General features: G+C 46.3%; 2 protein-coding genes across 8 annotated transcripts; one reads left to right on the forward strand and one right to left on the reverse strand.

Moving 5' to 3' along the window:
- Nucleotides 1-71: 71 nt before the first annotated feature.
- LOC139644841 (histone-lysine N-methyltransferase ASH1L-like) lies at nt 72-16,144 on the reverse strand. 5 transcript variants are annotated; one of them, XM_071520350.1, is made up of 14 exons: nt 15,872-16,144; nt 12,240-13,088; nt 7,107-11,292; nt 5,184-5,535; nt 4,811-4,984; nt 4,620-4,714; nt 4,434-4,507; nt 4,156-4,201; nt 3,958-3,998; nt 3,787-3,857; nt 3,495-3,676; nt 2,874-2,965; nt 2,604-2,746; nt 72-2,497 (listed from the first exon to the last, which is right to left on the reverse strand). In XM_071520350.1, exons 2-13 carry the CDS (start codon nt 12,891-12,893, stop codon nt 2,618-2,620), a joined length of 6,096 nt encoding a protein of 2,031 aa, XP_071376451.1. In that variant the 5' UTR covers nt 12,894-13,088; nt 15,872-16,144; the 3' UTR covers nt 72-2,497; nt 2,604-2,617. The 5 variants fall into 5 exon arrangements, 3 of the variants coding, with proteins under 3 accessions (XP_071376451.1, XP_071376460.1, XP_071376475.1); XM_071520359.1 differs by having other exon boundaries at nt 2,575-2,746; XR_011695215.1 differs by lacking the exon at nt 72-2,497 and having other exon boundaries at nt 2,714-2,746; nt 3,482-3,676.
- Nucleotides 16,145-17,223: 1,079 nt separating this feature from the next.
- On the forward strand, nt 17,224-22,692 carry dap3 (death associated protein 3). Of its 3 annotated transcripts, XM_071520397.1 has the most exons (13): nt 17,225-17,506; nt 17,735-17,776; nt 18,010-18,123; nt 18,305-18,406; nt 18,722-18,830; nt 18,930-19,022; nt 19,130-19,260; nt 19,367-19,447; nt 20,844-21,008; nt 21,128-21,187; nt 21,294-21,383; nt 22,238-22,355; nt 22,466-22,692. In XM_071520397.1, the coding sequence occupies exons 2-13, from the start codon at nt 17,738-17,740 to the stop codon at nt 22,549-22,551; spliced, it is 1,188 nt and encodes a 395-aa protein (XP_071376498.1). In that variant the 5' UTR covers nt 17,225-17,506; nt 17,735-17,737; the 3' UTR covers nt 22,552-22,692. The 3 variants fall into 3 exon arrangements, with proteins under 3 accessions (XP_071376507.1, XP_071376498.1, XP_071376488.1); XM_071520406.1 differs by having other exon boundaries at nt 17,224-17,780; nt 18,014-18,123; XM_071520387.1 differs by having other exon boundaries at nt 17,304-17,776.
- Nucleotides 22,693-22,698: the final 6 nt, after the last annotated feature.

The following is a 22,698-nucleotide window of genomic DNA, read 5'->3' on the forward strand; positions in this document are numbered from 1 at the left end:
TCAGGAAGTCATGTGTGAAGACATCTCAGAAAATGTTAAACTGATTTCATTTCCTTTATTGCTGCAATATGAAATCTGACAGGAAGCGATCTGTCAGATCAGTCCTGGCAGAGGAAGTGAAAAAGACTATCATAAACATTTTTAATAGCTTATTATACTCTATGTTCCTTTAAAGTCCCCAGGAAATGCTTCATGGAGATGCCTGTCATTTCATTGCCCAGACCAGAAGGTCCCAGGATGTCCTAGGATGTTGCGGAGGGCAGAGCGAAGGGAACCAATCTCTGGAGCGAGCTGCAGCCCTCCCCCATCTTGTAGAAGTGTTCTTTTGATAGCGGCCTCCATTGTGGGTCATTATGGAGGACAACACAGTATGAGATATTCAATCTCACACCACTAGATAGCACTGTTAGCACAAGCTAATTAACGTCACTGCAGTACCCCCCTCCACATACACATGCACACAGCAATGAGGAAGCCATGTATCTTAGTTCACAGGGTTTAGTAGTAGACATAAAATGCTTTTATTATCATGGATATAGAGGCAAAAGGTTGAACTGACATTCTATGGCGTTGAGTTACAATAGTTTTGTTTTTGATGAAGTTTTGTTTTTCAGATGCACATTATCAGAGGCAATAGGCAAAGGTTACATGTCATGCAAACTAGATAAATAACTCTTTATGTGTACCTTTGCTATAAAGTTAATCATCCACTGGCAATAATGTAGTGCTCTTAGTTAAAAAAGGAAAGAGAGAAATATACATACAGTATGTAAACAGTCAAAGAAATTGCACTTTCTTGGCTTGTTATTGGAAGCCTCACTACTGAAATAGAGCTGAATGTAACACTGGAAAAAACTAACTAATTCACTTATCACTGATTGTCTGACCAATAGAAAAAAAATTACACTCAACCAAAAAAAGAGACAAATTATGTATTCTAGAAAAAATTCATATACAATCATAGTCAATTTTAAAGAGAAATATTTGATATATCATATTGGTCAGTTATATAATTTGTTAAAAACATCTTAGTAAAATGAAGGCTTTGATTATTAACTTTTATGTATAATCCCAATAGTATTATGTAATGTATAATACTAATTTTACACGCTACGGTTGATAGAAGGGAAACGGTTCTGTCTCTATGTACATTCACATGGAACTAAACGCTGTGGTTCCTTCCACTGCTGACTAAGTGGATTAGCCCAATGCTCCTATGATGAGAACAATCTACTATGTATCTGTACAGAAAAATGACCTCCAATCCCCAAATATTCACAACTTAAAAAAAAACACAACAAAGGAAGTCCTTATGTAGTCCTTATCACAGGAGATATTGCTTTTAAAGACTGCATGATTTCGCTTAGGTATACACAAGACAACATGGCACTTCTACAGAGCGTTGGGGGTAAATTCTCTCTCTCATTCCCTTTCCTCTCTCCTCCTCTCCTTCTCCCCCTAAAACATTCTGATTGTCAATGCTCTGTCAGGAGCAAAGAGCGAAACATTCTCAAAGGCAGTCTGAAGTAAACAAAAACACTTTACCCCCTCCCACCCCCCGGGAAGCAATACTGAAAATAGTCAACAATAAACGTTCCTACCATCGATATACTGCGTTGATTTCTTCAGTAGAGAGTACTCAATCTGCCATTTTCAAAAATAACTTCTTTCTTTCTTAAAACCTCATTAGAAATTCTATTGCAGCGATGCCAAAATTCCTGCTATCACTAAGTCCGACCCCTCCCCCTGCCTATTCACTGGTAGATAACAGACGCTGTCTTGGTAAAGCGGAGAAGACCGTAACACTGTCTTGACAGTTTTTTTTAAGTGGCTCACTTCCCTCCTTATGTCCTTTCCCACATCTGCACTGATAAAGACCGATGTAACTTTGAAAGCTAAAGGAGTAAATGAGGGTGCTTGTTTGACCTATTGAGGCCTAGCCCACATTCTTGTTCCTCCGAGCAGGTTGTAAGCTCCTCGCCTCTTGGAAACTTCAGAGCTGAAACGTCGAGTACCATATGTGTCCACTTTCACTCTCCGAGCAATGTCTCTCTTTGCCAGTTTGCTTAAGGTGCCAAAGTAAGGGCGATCAAAGTGTGTGTGTGTGTGTGTATTTATAGTGTGGCCACTTAGCATGCAGTCTTTAGTGTGCTTCTTCATCCAGCACTAGTGCAAATTCATTTGAGCTGGTCTGTTTCTTTCAGCCGGGACAGTCTCTCTCTGTGTTTCTCTCATCCCTCGCCACTTGGACAAAGGATGCGTTGCCATGGTTTCATCCTTGGTGTGATGCCCTTCTGAGCACTGGGTTCAACACACTCATCTGCGAGTGTGTGAGATGTCTTTCATGCATTTTCTTTCGCCATCATTCTTCCTGCTGTCCTCTTCTCATCTTTGCCTTGTTCTCTGTGGCACTGCTACTGTGGTAGTAGTGTGGAGACATCACTTCCCGTCCATCTGTCCAATGGTGGGCCTGGTCCCTTTCCCGGAGTGGTCCCACCTGCACAGAGACAAGATGCTGTCAGTCAAATAATGCATTCCCCTGACTCTCTTTCTCTCTCTCTCTGTTTCTCTTACCTTGCAGCTCTGTCTGAAGCTCTACTTACCTCTCTCTCTTAGCTTATGAATGTTGCAGGGTCAGGAGTAAGTCATTCAGCCGTTTCCTCCTCAATTCTCTGCTGCAAACCTCTTCTTCCCCTCTTTTTTCTTCCTCTCTTTCCTCCTCTCGTCTATTCTGGGTTTTGGTAGGCTGTGGTGAACAAATATGCAGGACTAAATGCAGTTGCAGATTTCCATCCGTGTGGAAAATTTAATTGCTAAAAGAAAAGACATTTATTTTCTGTGGGAAATGTTGCATTTTTTCAGCATGTACTCACATGGGGGCTGGCAGTGCGAGGGCTGGAGGTGTCCTGAGTCTGACAGTGGGGGTCACTGCTGATGACCATCTCCTCCACCCCCACTGGCTGATCTGAGGGTCAGAGGTCACGCAGTATATGTTAATGATGGTGGTGCAGGACGGAAGGGATCACAGCAGGACTGTTCAATTCTATGTGTAAGTGTGTGTATGTATGTGTGTCCTTATTTCCCCTCTTCTATCTGTGATCAGTCAGGGACTCTTTGATGGAAACAGTGTGGTTTTATTGTTAATGGGGAAAGCTGATTCCTGCTGGGTTCTTGGACACCAGTAGCGGATGACAGAAATGGGGAAACATTTCTGCAGGCTGAAAGTCTGTGGTTGGAAAACCACTTAGTTTATACTGCTGAGTATGATATGGAGAGACAAGCCAAATATGAGACAACGGGCAGTAAGCAGAACACCAACACACGCACATATACATGCACACACAAAAAACAAAGACGCACACACACAGGACACACAAAGACATCCATATAGATGTACAGTAGAAATGAAAATGTATACAGTTCAACCGCATACACGTATACATACACAAACACCTACAGAAACAAAAACTAACACACACACTTGCTTCATGGACCTGACTTGATGTGGCTGTCGTCCCCATTGGCTCCATCACAGGACAGATGCCGCGTGTCCCTCTCCTCTCCTTCTGCCTCTCTCTCTCTCTCCCTCTCCCTCTCTATCCTCAGTTGGATCTGTCTGTCTCTCACCAGCTCCCAGTTCCTCACCAGGAACACATGGTGCTTCACCACAAAGCTCCTGGCCGGCACACAGAGAGAAACATTAGCCATTACCATAGACATTAAAACAGTGTTAGCGCATCCAATAGTTTAGCTCGAAATGTAAATGGGTGCGTGTTCTTTCCATACCTCTCACTGCTGGTCAAAGGATCCATGTCGAGGTGAGGAAAGAGGCTGGTAATGTCACTAGAGCTCTCCTCCTGAAAAGAAGCAAATGGAGGGATGCATGTAAGTTTTAGTTACGATTAGTATGGGCACAGCCTTCGATGCTATGGAACATCCTTGTCTTCTCAAACTCACCACTGCCTGCTGAGAGGATACAGTCTTCTCCTTCAGCCGGCCTGAGATAGGGGAGGAGAGGGAGTGAGTGAGTGAATGAGTGAGAGGGAGAGAAAAGGAGAGAGACAGGGAGAGGGTGACAGAGAAACAGAGTAAGATAAAAGTATGGATCGGACCCAACTGAACCTGAACATCACACATCCAGTGCTGACTACTCACAGTAGTGCCGCTTCCTCTTCAGGGGCACAGCAGGCTGCCTGTGAAGCTGTAACAAAACAACATGAGGTTTACATCCTGCTACACATGTGTACAGTGCATATTTATGAAACCAGAGTGATCGCATCCTAACACTTGCTTTTTATTTTCTCCAAAGAGGCTTCAGCTTGGCATCCCCCCTACTACACAAGAACTGTTACACTATGAAAGTTATGGCTGGCTTTATTAGACTGTATTAGTCACCTCTGACCTCTTGTTGTTGTAAAGGAGCGATACCGTACCTGGTTGTTCCTCCAGAGCCACAGAACGTCATAGGGCAACTGGAAATCAATCCGCTTTAGCCTCAGGTACTTCCCTGGAAGACACAAGGGGAATTTGGAGGGGCTGTCTCTTTCAGATACAATTAGAAGTCATAGGGAGAAACTACAAACAGCTACAGGAATGATAGCACATTCACATATACTCACCAACATGGATGGGAGCAGGCAAAAGGCTGTAGTCGCGCTCTCCTGGTGTGTATTCCATACTCTCTCTGCTAGCCTGCTGGGCTTGGGAGGGGGGACTGCAAAACAGATGCATGACAGCATTTAGAAGATGAGCAATAAATTATGCTTATGCAGTATGTGAATTCTGTCCACCCAATGTCTAATGAACTCACTCTGTGGTTTTGTAATCATCAGAGTAGAGCCCTGCCCTCAGAAACTTCTTCCTGGGTGGAACATCAGCTCTCTCCTCCCATTGGACGGTTACTGTTTGGGACGGAGCCGGGTCAAGCTCTGACTGGCCGAAACATTCAGGGGGGGCGTCACACTCTGGCTTATCCTCACCGACACTAAAAAGAAGGCATGAAGAGAGAGATAGAATGATAGAGAGAAAAAAAGAGAAAGAGAGAAAAGGCACTGGCTTAGCACACAGTGCTGAAAACCATGTGTTAATATAGTAGTGGTGAGTGGCTGTATTGTATTTTTCAATGCAAGTCAACCAGTTCATGTGCGATAGTATGCGCTGGAGTGGAGCAGTTGAGTGTTTACCTCTGACGACAGGGGGAATCGCTGTGCTTCCTCTTCCGTCCTCTCTTCCTCTTGGCCTGCAATACTGACTCAGTCACCTGCTGCACTGTATCACCTCCTCCTTGTTCTCTCTCCACCACTCTTTCCTCTTTTCTCCCTCCCACTCCTCTACCATCTCTGCTGTGGCTGTGTCCAGGCAGGAGGTCAGGCGATGACACAGGGGGAGCTGTGGAGGAGTGCGTGGGGGGAGATACAGGAGAGGGCAGCGGCTGCTTCCTGGGCCGTCCTGGCCTTCTTTTCTTTTTCACCGTCACACCGTCTGGCGCTGGCACACTTTTCTGTTGCCCCCGGCTTCTTGAGTCACCTTGTAAACCTGCAGTCCGTTGAAATGGAAAGAGGGAGGGAGGGGTTGAGGCAGAGGGAGTGAGAGAGGGGGGTGTAAGTGGCAGAGAGGAAATGAGACAGATGTGGATCAGTGATTGAGCCAGCAGGAGGTGTGAGGTGAGGCCACTCTAGGCTGAGTCATGCGGATGGGCCACAGATTAGGTGAGTCACAACATTTCCTCTGACCAGATCACTTTCTGGGAAATGCATTAAGAAGTGATTTATGTACATACACACCCCCGAAAAGCCACACAAATGGACACAAATACAGTGCAGCATGCATACTTTATTGTTATGTGAGCATGCACATGCACACACACGTACACACGCCCACATAAAAATTGCTTCTGCACACTCTGAACACAACCTCAAGAGACTGAAGAGGGAGAGAAAGAGAGAGGAAAACCGTGTGTGTGTGTGTGAGTGTGCGTGCGTGCTTGCGTGTTGTACTTCAAAACACATATGTGTTTGGTTAGATGATGTACTGATGTCAAACATATTCCACCCGTTTCAAAAACAAGTCTCCCCTCACCCTCTCTCTTTGCCCCCTCTCTGACCTCCGTGCTATTCCTTCATCAATCATCCCTCCTGAGGTCATCTATCTTTTTGTTCCATTTTCCACAGTCCCTGACAAGACTGACCACTCTTTCCTTATTGGATTTTTCCAAGTCAAATAGGCCCTGTTGGCCAGCAGTAAGGCAGAGGCTCAGCTTTAAATAGCCGATCTGGTGGTTAACTAATGACTGTGTTCACTGGGTAGCCCCGGGCTGAAACAGCGTGCGGTTCGCTACAGACCAAGAAGATTTCAAAGATTTTCTGGCAGATTCCCATCAAGATGCTGCCCGCCTGCCTGTTATAACGCTTTTTAAAAAATCCAACAGAGAATGGTTGCTGAGTGGTTGTGTGTTTTGAGTGTGTCTGAGTGTGTGTGTCTATGTGTGTGTCTGTGTGTGCCCATGTGTCAGGCACGTCCCCTGCTCAGCAGAGGGAGTCTGAAATTGGCTATAAAAAGAACGGAGTCTGATTTCCTCTCAAAACACCCTGCAGGCTTTGATGTGCGGCTCAACAACACCTGAGGAAAAGCAATGCTATCACTGCTGTATTGGGCAAACTATCGCTACTGCCATCTTATCTCCACATTGTGCAAATATGAGAATCGGTCACAGTGAAAAAGTGAAAAGTGGCTGTTGGCATAAAACCCATTCGCTCAACTGTAACAATTTTGAGTGCTTAATCTGATGTCATTAGATGTAGCCACTGCAACATATTTTCTATATTATTTGGATTACTGTCAATATTCTAGATATCTATATTTTCTGCCAATAAAACAATACAACAGAGCATGACTGCATTTACACCACAACTCAGGACACCACTTGACCAATGTTGACAGTAGACACCTCTTTGTCTCATTTCAAATACTAGCATTGCAAAATGTCCACATATTGCTCCAACAACATTGGCACTACACCTAGCAAAACCTCATATCTGCCATTGGGCAGCAGCACAGTGATCAATTCATTCATGCATCTATCAATCCATCCATTCATCCATCCTCACCTGCTCCTCTCCTCTCTGTCCAGGCTGGCTCCTCCCTCCTCCATGATCTGTCTCCACTCCCTGGAGTCCTACTGCCCATTCCGCTCCTCAGGCCCCTCCCCCCTGTTGCCAATGCAGCAGAGGTGAACAGGTTGGTGTGTGTTGGGGATGGGGAGGTCCTGTACAGGTGTGTCTGTTCAATGTCCTCCTCATCTTCCTCCTCTCTGTCTGATGCAACCATCCTCCCTGTATGCTGCCCCCCAGTGAAGGTTCTCCAGCTGGGATTGGAGAGTCCAAATCCTGGCCCTCCCAAGCCCCCTACCTTCATCCAGGGCTGGCCCAGGCCGCCCCAGCCTCCTCCAAATGAGGACAGGTGAGAGGAACCCAGACCCAGTGAGGTGAGAGATGTGTGTTTGAACCTCTCTGCTGAGGATGTTGATGATGATGAGGTACTGGCAGCAGCAGCAGAAGAAGAAAAGGAATCTTTTCCATTCTCACATAACCAAGGTGATTCTGTTGACCCCATACTCCCCATTCCTCTTGTCGCTTTCCTTCCTCCGTCTCCTGGCCCCACAATGAACCCTGACCTTGGCTTCGAACTGGCCAGCCCCTCTCTCTCCATATCGTCTTCCTCCTCATCGTCATGCACCTCCTCCTCGTCCTCCACGTCTCGCTCGCAGTGTCGGTGACGGTGTTTATGTTTGTGTTTGTGTTCAGTCCTCCCACAGCCACAGGAGAGGCTGGAGACGAACCCTGAGCTGAGGTGTGGGCCTCCTCCACTGCCTCCCATCTCTCCCTCGACCTCTCCTCCTAAACCTCCCTCCCTCAGCAACCTGCTCCTCCGCCTGTGGAATCTGGCTGGGTTGAGGAGGAAGTGGGGGTGGTGGGGCTGATGGGCGGCATATTGGTGAGGAGAGTGCAGGGGGAAGGAGCTGTGGAGGTGGGGGTAGAGCGGCGCGGTTGGGGGGTAGCCTCTGTAGAAGCCCATATCATCAATGGTCTCCTGGAACTTTGAAGGGCAACCGCACTGCCTGCGGTCTGGCTTCCTGCCACAATGCACTGGCTGGCAGGGGTAGAAAGTTTGGGGCGAGAAGGAGGGATTAGTAGAATAAGAGGAAGGATGAGGGGAGTAGAAGCCATTCAGATTGATCCTGAAGATGTTGGAGCGGAGAGGATGTGAGGAGGAAGAGTGATGGCGCCTTCCTCCAGCGGCATTCCCACTCCCATCGAAGCCCTGGCCCAGTCCGGTCCTCGCCCAACTACGGCGTCCGATGTGGACCTCACTGAATTGACCGATCATATCATCTAGTTCAGACAGAAACTCTGGGTCCTGCATGTGCAGCTGCTGGTGCTTCTTCTTGTGTTTATTTTTCTGTCTCTTCAGTGCACTGTGCCCAAGGCAAGGATAATAGTCCGAATGAGTGCACTTGTTGTGCCCTGGGCAGGGGCATGGGCACAGGCAAGTGCATGAAGGGACACAGTCATACTCCCTCCGCCTGTGCCTGTGTCTTTCTCTGTGTCGCTCCATGGTAGCTGGATTGGTGATGGGGTTAGTGTGTCTGTGCATGGCAGAGAGGGGTGACGAGACAGGAGAGGGACGGTCTACAAGAGAGGAGGGGTGTCTCTGACCCCCTAGAATCACTCCTGTGCCTTGACCCATCCTGAGCATGCCTCGGCCTCCCCTCATCTCTCCTCGCTCTGAGACGCTGTTGTTATCTGTGCCAATTCCACTATCACTAGGCAAAGTCTCCTCGCTGTGTGATTCGCTCCTGGGGGACGGGGTGGCCTCCTTCAGGTGGCCAGGAGAGCCAGGTGTGTGATGCAGTGGATGGGTGGGAGAGGAGAGCTTACATGACGACTGGTGGAAGGGGAAGTGATGCCTTCCCTGACATGGACAACTCTTCTTCACAAAGGGAGAGAGGGATGAGGAGGAGGGAGGGCGAGGGGAGGTGCAGGAGGAAGACGGGGAAGGGAGGGAGAAGGGGTGAGGAAAAAGGAGGGAAGATGTTGGATGTTCTGCTAGGCTGCCTTCACTATAAGGGCTTTGAGCGCCGCTGGAGTGGGTAAGAGATGGGGAGGGGAAAGGGTGAGAGGGAGGTTGGGGTTGGCTGGAGGAGAAAAGAGAGGTTTCAGAGGGATTGGTGAACAGAGTAGGCTGTGCTGAATTCTGGGAGTTGGAGTTTAGGTTAGCTGTTTGAGCTTTAGGCTTGCGTCCTCTCCTCTTGCCCATGTAGATGGTCCCTCTCTTACTCACATTGATCTGAGGGCCCAGCTTACCCCCAAAGGAGGAGGACAGGGCGGAGAGGGTGTGTGTTGCTGTAGCCTCTATCGACTTACACACTCCGAGAGAGGTCTCTCCATCTGTCTCTCCTCCCCTTCCCTCCTTTCCTCCATACTCAGACAGCGTTCCCTTGTGGAGTCTCCTCTTCTTTCTTTTCTTCATCTCACTAATCAGCCTCCTGATTTTCAGCTGCCTGTTGCCCTTTTCAGGATGAAAGTCTTTACTCCTCTTTTTAATATCAGTTTGACTCAGCGCATCTCCACTCTGGTCCTCGGGGAGGGGCCGTTTGGGAGGACGGCCACGCTTCCTCGGAGTGGATGTAGACTGAGTGGTATTGGGAAGTATTGGACTGGGCTCCAGCACAGGGGCTTTCTGAACTCCTTCACACCCAAGAGCGGGCACCTCAGCTGGGATAGCGTTGGGCGAAAGTCTAGGTGGAGGTTCATCTAAGCTAGAGGTGTGGGACTTAGGGCGGCCCCTCTTTCGGGCAGGTATTATGGGGGATCTAGAAGCAGGGGGGCTGGGGTCAGTGTGGGGGTGACTCTGGTTTGGGGATGGAGGTTTGGTTGCAGAAGGAAGAGCGGAGGAGCTGCTGGTGGAGGAGATAGAGGGGGTTGGGTGTGACTCATCTGCCTGCTGGATAGTGGCCTTGGTAGGGAGGCACGTCTTGGAGTTCTGGGGGAAACTTAGTAATGGATTATGGTGGGAATCTACAGGGGCTTCCTGGTTTTCCACCCTCTGAGCCCGGTGCACCAGCTTGGTCCAGCTGGGCCGTCTGGCTTTACGCTTCTTGAGCGGTCGGCTGTCCTGCTCTGGGGGTGAAGAAGGGGGAGAGATGGGGGAACGAGCAGAAAGAGCAGGGAGGGAGGGAGGAGCAGAAGAGGGGTGGCTTGGAGGCACAGTCGGATGTCTTGATGGGACGTCTTGTTCTTTAGATTTACTAGTGTCACCTGTTGTTGCTGGTTCGGCATGTTTTACTGGCTGGCAAGTATCATCTGCCTTGTCTCTCTCGTCTGGTCTGCCTGGGTTTGGTAGTTTACAGGTCTTATCTAGTTTACCACTATCATCTGTTTCACCAGGTTTAGCATTGTTATCTTTTGCTCTGTGTCTGTCTGGGCTAAGCTTATCCCTCTTTTTCTCAGCCTTTCCTCTCTCAATCTTCTCTACTTCATCCCTCCATGTATCATCAATCCTGTCTCTTTCATCTTTGCCTTTTTCATGCCTCGATTTCCCCTCCTTCCCCTTCTCTTTTTTCTTCTTCTTGCCTTCCTCCTTCCTGCTCTCACTCTTTGCTCTTTCAGCCTCGCCTCTATCTCGCTTGGATTTTTTCTCTTTCCTTTTCTCTTTCTTTGCTTTCTTCTCTTTCTCTCTCTTCTTTTCTAGTGAGGGCTGTAGAGAAGGATCCTGTTTTGGGGAGTGGCCAGAGGAGAGAGACACAGAAGGGGAGGAGTGTGGTTTAGGGGTGACGGAGGGAGAGCAAGGAGAATCTGTCCTACTCTTAGAGGAGGAGAGGCTGTGTTCTTTATGGGAGCTGCCGGAGACTGGGGGTCTTGTTGCAGAGTCCATGTCTCTGGGAGAAGCAGAGGAGGAACTGCTGTGTTTTCCAACTTTGACCTTAGTGGACTTGGTAGGGCCAAGGACGTCAGCGGAGCCTTTCCCATTTGACAGTCCCTTCTGTCTACCTGTCTGCACCAAACCATTATGTTTGTTAGGGGTGTCTCCCTCACTCCTGGGTTCCCCTGCTGACGGGGTTTGGAGGGATGGGGTGGAGGGAGTAGTGGGAGCAGTCTGGTCTGTTTTAGGGGAGGAGGGTTTGTGTCCTGCAGGGACTGGCTGGCCATTGACACTAGTAAGCTTCTCTCTCTTCACTTTCTCAGATGAGCCATTTGAATTCACCTCTGTCTTATCAGCCAGTTTGATAGGAACCTGCAGGGAGCAAACAGGCAATCTCTGTCATAGACAACAATGGCTGTGATATCCATTAGTTTGCTGCTGATAACAATGAAGGACAATGGCACTTGGGGAAAACACAACAACTTAAATGCTTTTGTTTTTGTCTGAGCATTAAAAGAGAGATTGAGGACAAAATGACTCAATCAGGGAGAGAAAGGAGGGCATAGTGTGGAGAAGGAGAGAGTGAGGTGATGGAAACAGGAATGGGGTTGACACAGAAAGGAGAAATACAAAGGCAGAGAAACTGAGAGAGAAAGGGAGTGGGACAGAGAGAGAGGGGGAGTGAAAGATAAATGAGAGCAGGTAGAGAAAAGAGGGGAAGTAAAAATAGAAGAGAGGGACAGAGATAGAGAGGGAGAGAGAGAAAGAGAGGGAGAAAGCTGTGCTATTGGTAGCTATAAATTGCCACTAATAGAGATGAGAAGGCTTGACATTTCGTGCCTGTCCTGTAATTTTGGAATGCTGCAGCTTGAGTGGCGTTTTTGCAGCTAAAGCAATAAGCTTCCCCTTGGGTGATTGTCATAAGGACTGATGAACCAATGTCTGTAACAGCTCCTAGTAGTTGCTGTGCTGTTGTCCTATTTATAGGTCTGTTTACTGAAATGTGCTGCTTAGGTTTCAGTATTGAGACAATAGCTCATTTGACCTTATTACCACTGAGCACAAAGCTGGATAATTTCGCACCAGATAAGCCTGTCTGGTGGTTGACTATGAAAACCAAAACAGAGCTACAGCACATATGTGCCATTAATAATGTAATACTATGTGGTTATGAATACCTTCAGTCATTATGTTTTCCCTTCTCCCCCCAGGTTTTTTTTTCCATTTTGAGTTAACTTCAAATAATAGTGGGTTTAAGAATGGCAGCTGTTTGTGTGTGTGTGTGCGTGTGTCCGTAAGGCAAATGCCCTTGTCCTTACCTGTTTGGCTGACTTGGTCCCTGGGCTGGCGAGGGCAGGGGCGGAGGCTGGGCTGGAAGCTGTAGGAAGTGGCTGCAATGCTGATGATGACGACGACGATGATGACAGCGCTGGTGAAGCGGTAGATGCAGTTTGTCTGGACTGGCTCTGGACAGGATCCAACCCTGAGCTTTGCTCTCTGGATGCCTCTTCTGGTGTGGGGCTGGTTTTGCCCTGCTGGCCCACTCCTCCCTCTCCGTCCCCCCTCAGCACTCCCCCCCTGCCCTGTCTCTGATAGGTCCTGATGGTGGGCTTGCAGACATAGCTCTCCAGAATCTTGGGTGGTTTCTTGGTCCGTTTGGCCTGGAGTCCGATCCGGAGTCGTACATTCCCATCAGGGCAGCTAGCCTCTCTGCCAGGGAACTGAAGCTGTTGCTGCCCTGCGCTTCCACAGCGGCCCTCGATGAGCAGCTCCAGAACTGCCCCTTTGTCTCCTTCTTTCTTCCTCCCTGCTCCTCTTCTCTCCTCCTCTCTCTTCCCTAAGTCTCCATTCTCGCCCTCGCCCCTCCTCCTTATCTCCGCCACTCGTTCCTGTTCTGAGTCTTCAGGTGGAGAGGTGGGGGCCAGAGGGGTGTGTGAGGTTGGAGGGGTACCCCCCTTCACTCTCTGGTCCATCAGAGAAGTCAGGGGGGAGGGGCAGGGTGCGGTGGGGTTCCCAGTATAACACTAAAGGACCCCGGGGGGGTCAAGGGCTGAGAGGAGATTGCAGGTGTAGGTCAGGAGATTTACAAAAAAAGATGCTATAAAGGTCCAAGCAGAGGTTGACTCCTTCATCCAGCAAAGGTCTCTCTCCTATCCTTCAGGCTTGAGCTGAGAAGGAGTATGTTAAAGAGAGAGAGACAGAGAGAGAGAGAGACAGAGAGACAGACAGACATAGACAGAGGTCAGTGATTAGTCATTTCAGTGTGCTCAGATGAGTAGCAGCAGCAGAGGCATGGAGGGGGAAAGTCCCCTTCCTGCAGGCAGCTGTAGTGAGGTGCTAAAGTCTCTGAGTCCACAGAGATGATCTCACCCTACAGAAACCCAGGGGGCCAATCAAAGGCTACATAGCAGCCGATTCCCAGAATGTCTGAACTAACCGGAATAAAGGCCTAGTCACATTCTTCAAAAAAACAGCCTGGACTAGCTTTTTTCTGACAAACTGTAAATAACGGTAGTTCTGAAAAGACAGCACACTTCCTGATCCTCTGCACTCTTACTTACGCTCTAATCCTTATTATGCCCCCCTCTCCCCCAAATCAATATATCAATCAATCAGCTCCTCGCTAATTCACACACTTGATCCAGTCTCCTCCCCTCCTCTCCCTACTATCTTTGCGCCTGTTCTCAGCTACTCCCACAAGTACTTCTCCTCCCACCGTTCCCTCTGCTGTACTTTCTTTTCTCTCCGAAACTCCCCTTTTCATGTTTGGCAGTAAGCTTTTGCATACATTCTCTATTAGTCCCATCCACTTTCTCTCTCTTTTTCTCTTTCTCTTTCTCTCTCTCTCTCTCTCTCTCAGTAGACCACACAGTAAAATGGTCAACTCATGCACTGTATCCATGTTAATCAGAACCATATTTCCTCCTCCACTTCGTTCTTTTCCTCCTCTCCAACCTAAATCCCTCCATTCACGGTCCGACCCTTCCCCTCCTCCCCTTTCAGTAGTGGTAACACAAATCCGTAGGAAAGGGTAAAACTTATTTTTGGAAAGGAGTGCGAATTCCTCCTCCTCCCATTGCTTCCTCTAAGTCAAGTAAGCTTTTCATTGACCCCATTGTAAATGGACTTTTAATGTGACATTACAGCAAGTAACACACCCTAAAATAACATTCTCCTCACCAGCAAAACTTTCCCCCTCTCACTCTCACTCATACTATGTTCAGCCCAGTTTTCAACGCAACGAAGGGAAACGGCATCTTCTGTCATGCTTCCTTCATCATACTCTCTCTCTTTCTCTCATTAAGACAGACACTCATCCATTTTCTAATAAAACACACCCTGCCTTGCATTCCTTCAGCTCTCTCCTGAGAGCCTCTTATGAAATAGCTCATATGTCTCTCAACGCACTGAACTGCCCTTTAAACTTACAAGAGCATCTCAGATAATGTTTTCATTTAGGGGCGCAGTGGGCTCTCTCTGTTGCCTCTAGGTCCCTCCACACCCAAACCCTTTACTTGAATCAAACTGTGTTCAAATCAACATCTGTTCCAGTAGATGTTATGTTATATAACAGTTTGGAAAAGCCCTCCAAGGCCATACCTCTGTTACAATAAAATAAAATGAGCGTTGAGATGGACGGTGCTTCCCCTAAATAACTGCAGCCACCTTGACCATAACCACTACAACAGCCTGACCCATATAAAGAGGGGCAGACTGAGAGGCTATGGGTGTGAGGAGTAGCTTGAATCATATGAGTTAAACTCTTGTAGTGTAAAGTGGCGATAAGGAGAGAATGTGAGCGGCAGGTTTTTAAACTTAAAAAGGGCAAGTCTATTCAACATCAGTCAAAGTGCATACTAATAGCCCTTTATGTTCTCCAGAGCTATACCTCTCAAGCATAACTCAAAATTATTCTAACATTAGACCAGAAGCTATTTCCAGTGACAGAATGATGGGTGGACTTGACACTGTAGTCAGTGTGGTTCCTCGGCAGCACTGAGGCAACGATTAAATCATGATAATGGCCCTCCATATTTCCAGCCATCATCACCATCCCATGACGGTGTTATCATCAATAACTACAACACCATTATCATCTGCCTGACAACAGCAGCAAAGCACCCGGGCTGGAAATTAGGCTGTGTGATGGCATCTCAAAATATTGAGCTGTGGCCATGAAGCTTTACAGCCAGTGCACCCTACTCCACATATAGGGGGGAAGTTTCTCACGTGAGTCTCTCTCTCTCTCTCTCCCTCTCCCTCTCTCTCTCTCACACACACACACATACACACTTTCCCCTAGTTAGTGTATCAGAAGAGTGTTGGTCGTACATTGTGTACCCAGGTCGCAGCTGCGTAGGCTGACTGATGTAGCTACTGTAGATACAGTATGGGCAGTGGGGGTGTTACCGCACTGGAGCAACCTATCACTGGTTTACTAAGGACGTCAACAGGAGCTTCCTTTTCCATAATGACTTTGCGCACCTTAGAAATGACTATTCGCATGATGCTGTCGCACTTAGAAAACGGCGATACGCACATGCACGTGTTGTTGTTGTCATTCATATCTCCGTAATAACATATATCCCACATTTAGGGTATATAAAATATAAACAGCCGCAAATGCAACTCAACATCGAAGTGGGCTAGGTAACATGAAAATCTGTTGGTGGTATTTGTGATGTGGATGAGTCTAGAGCCACCTTTTTCTCTTCTATCTGTCCTCTGCCACCCCTTATGCTGGTGTCAGCAACATTGAAATAATAAATATCATCATGCGCGGAGAACAGAGGGGAAACATACACAGCAACAAGGGATAAAATTAGCCCAAAGCGGATGCAAAAATGTCTCACTAAGCAACTGTGCTTTTAGCACGGTGATGATGACAGGCCTGCACACATTAATACAGACTGCCATGACATTTTGTAATAAGGCTACGTAGGCTACTTACCCGAGAGCGCGTCCCGGAGCCAACTGCGTTTAGGCAGGAGGTTAAGGTGTTGCTGTCCTGCTCTCCCCTTCGCACCAACGGCAATCCGGAGCTTTTGGTGCATCAGATGTTGCTTTGATTACATAACTAAGGCCAGTACACCTCCTAAAACCGAGTTTCAGTCTCATCGGGGCGCAGAGCCTACTGTGCAACAACATTGGCGCGGGTGTTTTCATAATCATACAGTCGACAGATCTCCGTAGGCGCGTCTCTGCAGCTAGGTGGCGAACTGGTTACACTGGAGCAGGATGTTATTTTGCCACTTCTCGGGGAAAGTTACATCGCGCCCACTAATAATGGCTCAAATTATGTTCTCCTATCTACACAGGCTGTTACCGTGTCGGGACGACAGGCTGAAGGCTACGGCGGCCCGTCCTGTTTTATAGGCTGACAGTGCAGAGTGGTTGGTGAATGTGCGGGAATGTAATTGCGTGGCCATTTTCATGTGGCCAGAGGAGGAGATAAAACGGTGAATACAGCACAGGATCTCATTGCGGTTCATAATAGGCGATTGGAGGGGGCTATTTAGACGCCTAATAAAATGGCGACGACTTGGCTAAAGTAGGCTGGTGGTGGTTTGGATTTGGAGATCAGCTCAAAAGTTGTGTCGCCTACGACAACATGGGGTTCAGCTTTCAGTGGTGGGAGAGAAAGGGACTGGCCTAAAACTGAGCACTCAAACAGAAGTTAATACATCTGAGCTGTTAATAATGCATTGGTAAAACAGAGATAGAACAAGAGATGTTTTTGACCCACTAATGCACTAGTAGGCATAATAGAAACCTGCTGCAAACTGCTACAGAGCAGAACTAGGTCATACGATATATTTAATATGTGAACCTTGCAAAAATATATAGTCATATATATTTGATATTTGCTTTGCTATATTATGCTATTTATATAAAAAAAAAATGCATACATTTTCATATAGCCTACATTATTATTTTGCTGTTCCAAGTGTACCATAATATAAGTTAAAAAATCTTACAATTCTACATCTTTGTTTTTCATTAGACCTGTTATTATTATTATTATTATTATTAGTAGTAGTAGTAGTAGTTGTTGTAGTATTATAAGGGTTAGGGCTAGCTGTATGTAATTAACTAAGATAATAAGTATGAAAGTAGTTTATTTGCCCCTGTGGGCCTTGCTATTGTTTTTTTTTTTAAAGTATTGTAATTCTCCCAGGAATCCTGTAATAAGAGCCATCTTAATGCTTTGGAAAAGACATTCCTCTCCAAACTGTTTATCAAGTATTAAATTGTCCATAGTCTACTCCAGCTCCCATAACTGCAAACGCCTAAAGCATCAATAATAGGATCGCAGCTAAAACATGTCAAAGTCTGGTAAACTCCATTTTACTAGTTGTCGCCTTTTTGGTTTCTGCGATTTACAGCTGGCTAAACAGAGCGAGAGCGCGTGACGTCACTTCCTTGTCTGCAATGCATGATGGCGGTGCCCATGACAGATCTGGCACATTGACTTCGACCGATATTGTGCAACTTAGCATCGCTGTAACCCAGACCTGGGAGCTTTGTACATAGATGACATTAGCCGAAATCATCGTCACTGAATCTTTAATGAATTGATCTGCAGGTGAATGGATTATTTTGCTGAAATAGATCCAGATCGCTAATGTTACTGTCTGTACGTGTCTGTACCACAGTTAGCTGCTAGCTAAATGTTTACGCAAGGTTATCAGCCTGCAGAAACCACAGGTGGCCTCAGGAAACTGCTATTAGTTCGCATCGGGTCTGCTTTTTGGTACTTGTGATCCCTGAAATATAACCTTTATACCCATTCACTTGGTCATCCGCATTTAAGATCATGGCCCTTCACAGACTGTCCTTCAGACTACGGCAAACGGTGAGTTCACTGTCAGCAACAGACTTTGAAAGTGCGTTTTGAGAAGCTTCAGATAAATCGCTTGTGTTATCTTTCTGTTTCTCCTCCAAATACGCTGGAGAGGATTTGGAGCATCTCCTCCTTGAAATATTAATAGGCTCAATAATACATTAGCAAAGGAGGCAAATAGAGAAGAACTGTGACATCTTTCTATTCTGTGCCATTTAACCTGTGGGTTGTGATGCTATTGACAGGTAGCACATGTAAGGCCCCTTCATACAAGTGGATGTAACCAGCAGCAGGAGGCGCTTGCTGTCGAGTCGGCGTCCGAGCCCTTCTCAGTCTTCAGGACACAGGAGAGCGATCCAGTAAGTAACCACGGACATTTGGCTTCACTGTCACTGTCAAGAGCCCAGACAGCTAATATCCTCTTCTTCGTAGTGGCAGGATGGATGGGCGTACAGCTGCTGTCCACTTGCAGCTGATTTGTGTTTGCAGTTGTAAATTGAGTGGCAGTCCCTTGATCTGTGTGATTCTGTCTCTCTCCAGGCATGTCAGTCAGAGAAACATTTTGGACAGTATTACACTCTGCCCTCTGCACACATCCGCACCATGTTCCCTCACGGCCTTCCCCCACGCTATCAATATCAGGTAGGTGCTTGTAGGTGCTTGTATGTGTGTGTGTTCAAGTGACTTCATAGGAAGGCTCATCGTCTCTCCAAAGTAGATGGATTCCTGTTGCTCTAAAAGATGAGTACTTTCTTCCCTTCCTCTGTTCAGTGAAGAAGTAAAAAAAAAAAAAACATATAACATTCAAAGTTACTAAAACCAGCATCATTTCAATGTCATTTTATACAACAAAGCATAACAAAGCTTGTAAATTATATGTTGTGACTGTTGGGATTCCTTCATTTCAACATAATAAAATATCTAACATGAATTTCATTTTTTTATGTATGGCTTCAGATCAAGACATTCAATGAGAGCTGTCTGATGGTGCGGCCGCCTGCTCTGGAGGTCATCTCTTACCTGAATAAAACGGACTTCAGCAAACCTGCCACGCGCTACCTGTTCTGTATCCTTCAACTCACATATACACACACACATAAACACACTTCTCTCTTCTTGATGCTCCCCTAAATAAGCCTGTTGTTGAACTTAACTGGCTGCTCAGACGGATTGAAGGGTAGTGGAAAGACTTTGTCTCTCTGTCACACAGTCCACTTCTGCTATTCACAAGGATGGCTGGTGCTGCATATACCTGACGGTGAGAGACACACACACACACACACCAAGTGGTTGACTGCTACCATTGCAGTATTGAATGTGTCGACAGTGATCCCCCTACATCTTCTTCGTGTTTTCCCCATGCAGCCCACCTGTGGGTAAAGAACTGTAGAGAGCTGCTGCCCTCGTCCTATAACGCCTCTCGCTTCGACCAGCCATTGCAAGCCACTGATTGGTTACGCAACTTCAGAACCACCAACGAGCGCTTCCTCTCAAAGGTAAAGATTTTTCCACAGGTTGCTACTGTATCTTGAGTATCAAATAGATCACTCACTAATACTGTGTCTGTGTATGTGTGTGTTAACTGTGCTGTCTTCCTCCCAGATAAAGACCAGGCAGCGCTATGTGTGGACAAAGAGAGAGTTCACTGAGGAGGGAAGGCCGCTAGGAGAGCTGGTGGATCAGGTGAGTCCTTCTAGACAGGAGTTTGGATTTCCCACTCTCACCTTCTGATTTTCCTTTCATCTCCATTGGGGATGGGGTGTATCCCAACCTTCTAGACATTTTTTTATCCATTTGTTCTTATTCACTTCGGCTATAGCTGAAGGCTTTAGGACCCCTCAGAATCCAATATTGTTATTTTTGACACATTTCTGTACATATGTTCCTCCATCTGTGTGTGTATCTGATAACGTGGAAAGCCAATAGTGCACATTTGCACACCCTACACATACTGCCTTGTCACTGAACTGTAAATTCATAGATTTGTAAACTGCAAACATCTTGTAACCTGTAATCTGTCAGTAGATAACAGAATTCAGCACCAGAATTTTTTCAAGCCAATAGGAGTTCTGCATTCGCAAGACGCTGTACCTTTAATCTTCAGTATGTCCTGTTGTATTCTTATCTATAACCTATTCTTTGCTGCTGCACTAGCCCAATTTCCCCACAGGGATCATTAAAGTTTCATCTTTCATCTTATCTGTGCTTCGTGGCGGTCAATAGACGATGAATCTGAGCACAGGGACGCATCAACACAATATTTTGTATCACAAAATCGAAGCCAGAAAGGAACACTAGATTCCCCAAATTATGATGCCCTCAAGTGACTAAAACTGTGAGAAAGAGACATTAGTTCTGCCACATCATGCGAGATCATGCCTTAATGTGATAGATCCTATCTTAATGCCCAACCTGCTGACAGCAATTTACAGTATAACAAACGAAGTGGGATTAGACTGATAGTTGTGGTCTTTTTTTCTCTCATTCTCATGAATTATGTTCCAGAGCTGCTACTTAAGCATCTGTGTTAAACTGTTAGATGTTTATAGGCTTAAATCGAAAGAAAATGGAGAAAGAAATTACCCTATTCCAACGATATATACTCCTTTCATTTTTTTAAAAACACAAATGATACTTTGCCAATTGCTCAGATTTTGTCCCACAGAAGATGAATAGAAGTTGATATTTTATATTAGTTATGTAAGGGATAATGCCTGACAAGGTGTCCATTATCAGGAATTAATGGACGACGGGGAGGCCAGAACCATCCGACACGCAGCGGAGGATGGTTGCCTCCGCGGAGTCCTTGCGTCTCTGTTGCTATGGTTACTCATTTTAGATACAGGCTGATGCTACGTAGCCAGCGCATTAATTTAGAACGGTGAACAGACAGTTTCACTGGAACTACTTAGTTGGTGTCCATTATCAGCAATTAATGGACACCCTGCAGCCAATCAGAATCGAGTATTCACCCAGACCATGGTATAAGTATTGTTATTATATTGCTTTTTATTTCTGAACATATTCCATTCGTCGTTAGGCTTCTGATATTGATCCTTTTGCCTTGTGCCTGTCCCAGGGTATATCTCGTGTAAAGAGCAGCAGTGATGTGGTGGGGGCGCTGATGAAGGAGCTGAGGGAGCAGAGCGGGCAGCCGGAGGCCAACTTCAGACTGGCTGTGGCTGTGGATGGTGTCAACGCTCTCTGGGGACGGTCCACCATCAAGAAGGAGGATAAGAGCACTGTGAGGGAACACAGTCACTGTCCTGTCCTGTCCTGTCCTGTCATTCTGCTCTTCATCTCCCCTTCAGTTGCCATAGACGGGGATATCTTATGTGTTTCTCTCTCTCACTGTCTTGTCAGGTGGCTCTAGAAGAACTCACTTTGGTTTATAACCTGAGGAAGCTGATGAGGAACGACTGGGTGAGGATTCAGAAGAATGCGCTGAAGGCCTTTAAGATGTTGCATAAGAATATTATATTTCAGATTATTTTTTTTACCCCCCTAACATTCTCTCTCCTTGTCTCAGACTGGAGGAGCCATCATCACCACTCTGTCTCAGACTGGTTCTCTCTACACTCCAAGCTCCGCCTACTTGCCTCAAGAGCTGCTGGGAGAGGTCAGAGGTCATTTATACCTGATTATCTTCAGCTCCTGCCCCTGAGTGCTGCTGACTGCAGATTAGCCTTGCCTTCCCTCTCCAAACTTTTGATCATTAGTGAGGAAAATTGCAAAACTGACCTCAGACCTGCGACTGAAGGCGATGTCTCCCTGCTGTTTAGGGCTCATGGGCAGAAGTTGTTTTTCTGGATTAAGTAAAGTGACACGCTCACCCACCTGTTTCACTGCTGCTGGGAAAGGATTAAACCATAAAAGTCAAACTAGGGTCACACAACATTCCTGTTCCACCAAAAAATTTTTGATGTTATAACCTCATGATATTAGTCTTTTTGGACTCTATTCTTGACTGTAGACTGGACCGCACACTTGTCTGTTTTTATGGGTCAACTCTATTTGAAAATATGCATTGTTGATTTTCCTTTTATCAAGTACTTGTATCTGAATTATGTTAATATTGATATCTACAGTATATTTGTTTCTAAATGTTGTAATTGTGTTTAATATGATGTGATAAATGTTTGTATTTTTGTATTATTCTTGAGTCAGCAATCCATTGTCTGAATGCTGATGTGGATATTTGTCTTCAACCCATGCTGAATGGGTTGTATAGCGCTGTTCCAGTATGAGATCATGTGATTATCCCAACATGCAACTTTAAGGGGCGATGGGCTCTGTGTTAAACTCACCTGACAAAGACCAACTCAGTAGAAATGTTGTCACTTGAAAAATGTTGGTGGAGTTAGAATGTTGTGCAGACTCACTTTGAGTTTTACAGAAGTTGTTTTTCAACCATTAACCTCCGTCTTAACAGATGTGATACACTGACCTCCTGTCTGTGTGTTCTCTCATCAGGAGGGCTTCGACCGCATGGATCCATTTGTCCCGGTGTCTGTCTCCAACTACAACGAGAAGGAGTTTGAGAGCTGTTACCTCTACTATCTGGACCGCAACTGGCTACAGCATCCACAGAGTAAGTGATACTGCTGCTATGCTTTGCTGTATAAAATGACATTTGAGTGGTGCTGTTTTTAGTAGCTTTGAAATGTTATCTGTCTTTATTTCTTCATCTGTCTTCATCAGGCCGAACGGAGGACGGGAAGAAAGAACTCGTCTTTTTGAGCAACAGAAATCCATCTATTCTGGAGAGACTTTGTGCCTTCCTATGAAGTCACTTAAAGACGCGCACACACACACACACACACACACACACACACACACACACAAATATCAGTGTCCTAAAACACATACATATGTACACAAACATTGATGTCCTATAAAATGTGTATCCCTCCCTAAATTATGATGCATGTATG

This window comes from Centroberyx affinis, unplaced genomic scaffold (assembly GCF_046629955.1).
Source record: "Centroberyx affinis isolate AG114_WGS23_722 - 3 ecotype Tasmania unplaced genomic scaffold, CSIRO-AGI_Caff_v1 ptg000065l_1, whole genome shotgun sequence".
NCBI lineage: Eukaryota > Metazoa > Chordata > Actinopteri > Beryciformes > Berycidae > Centroberyx > Centroberyx affinis.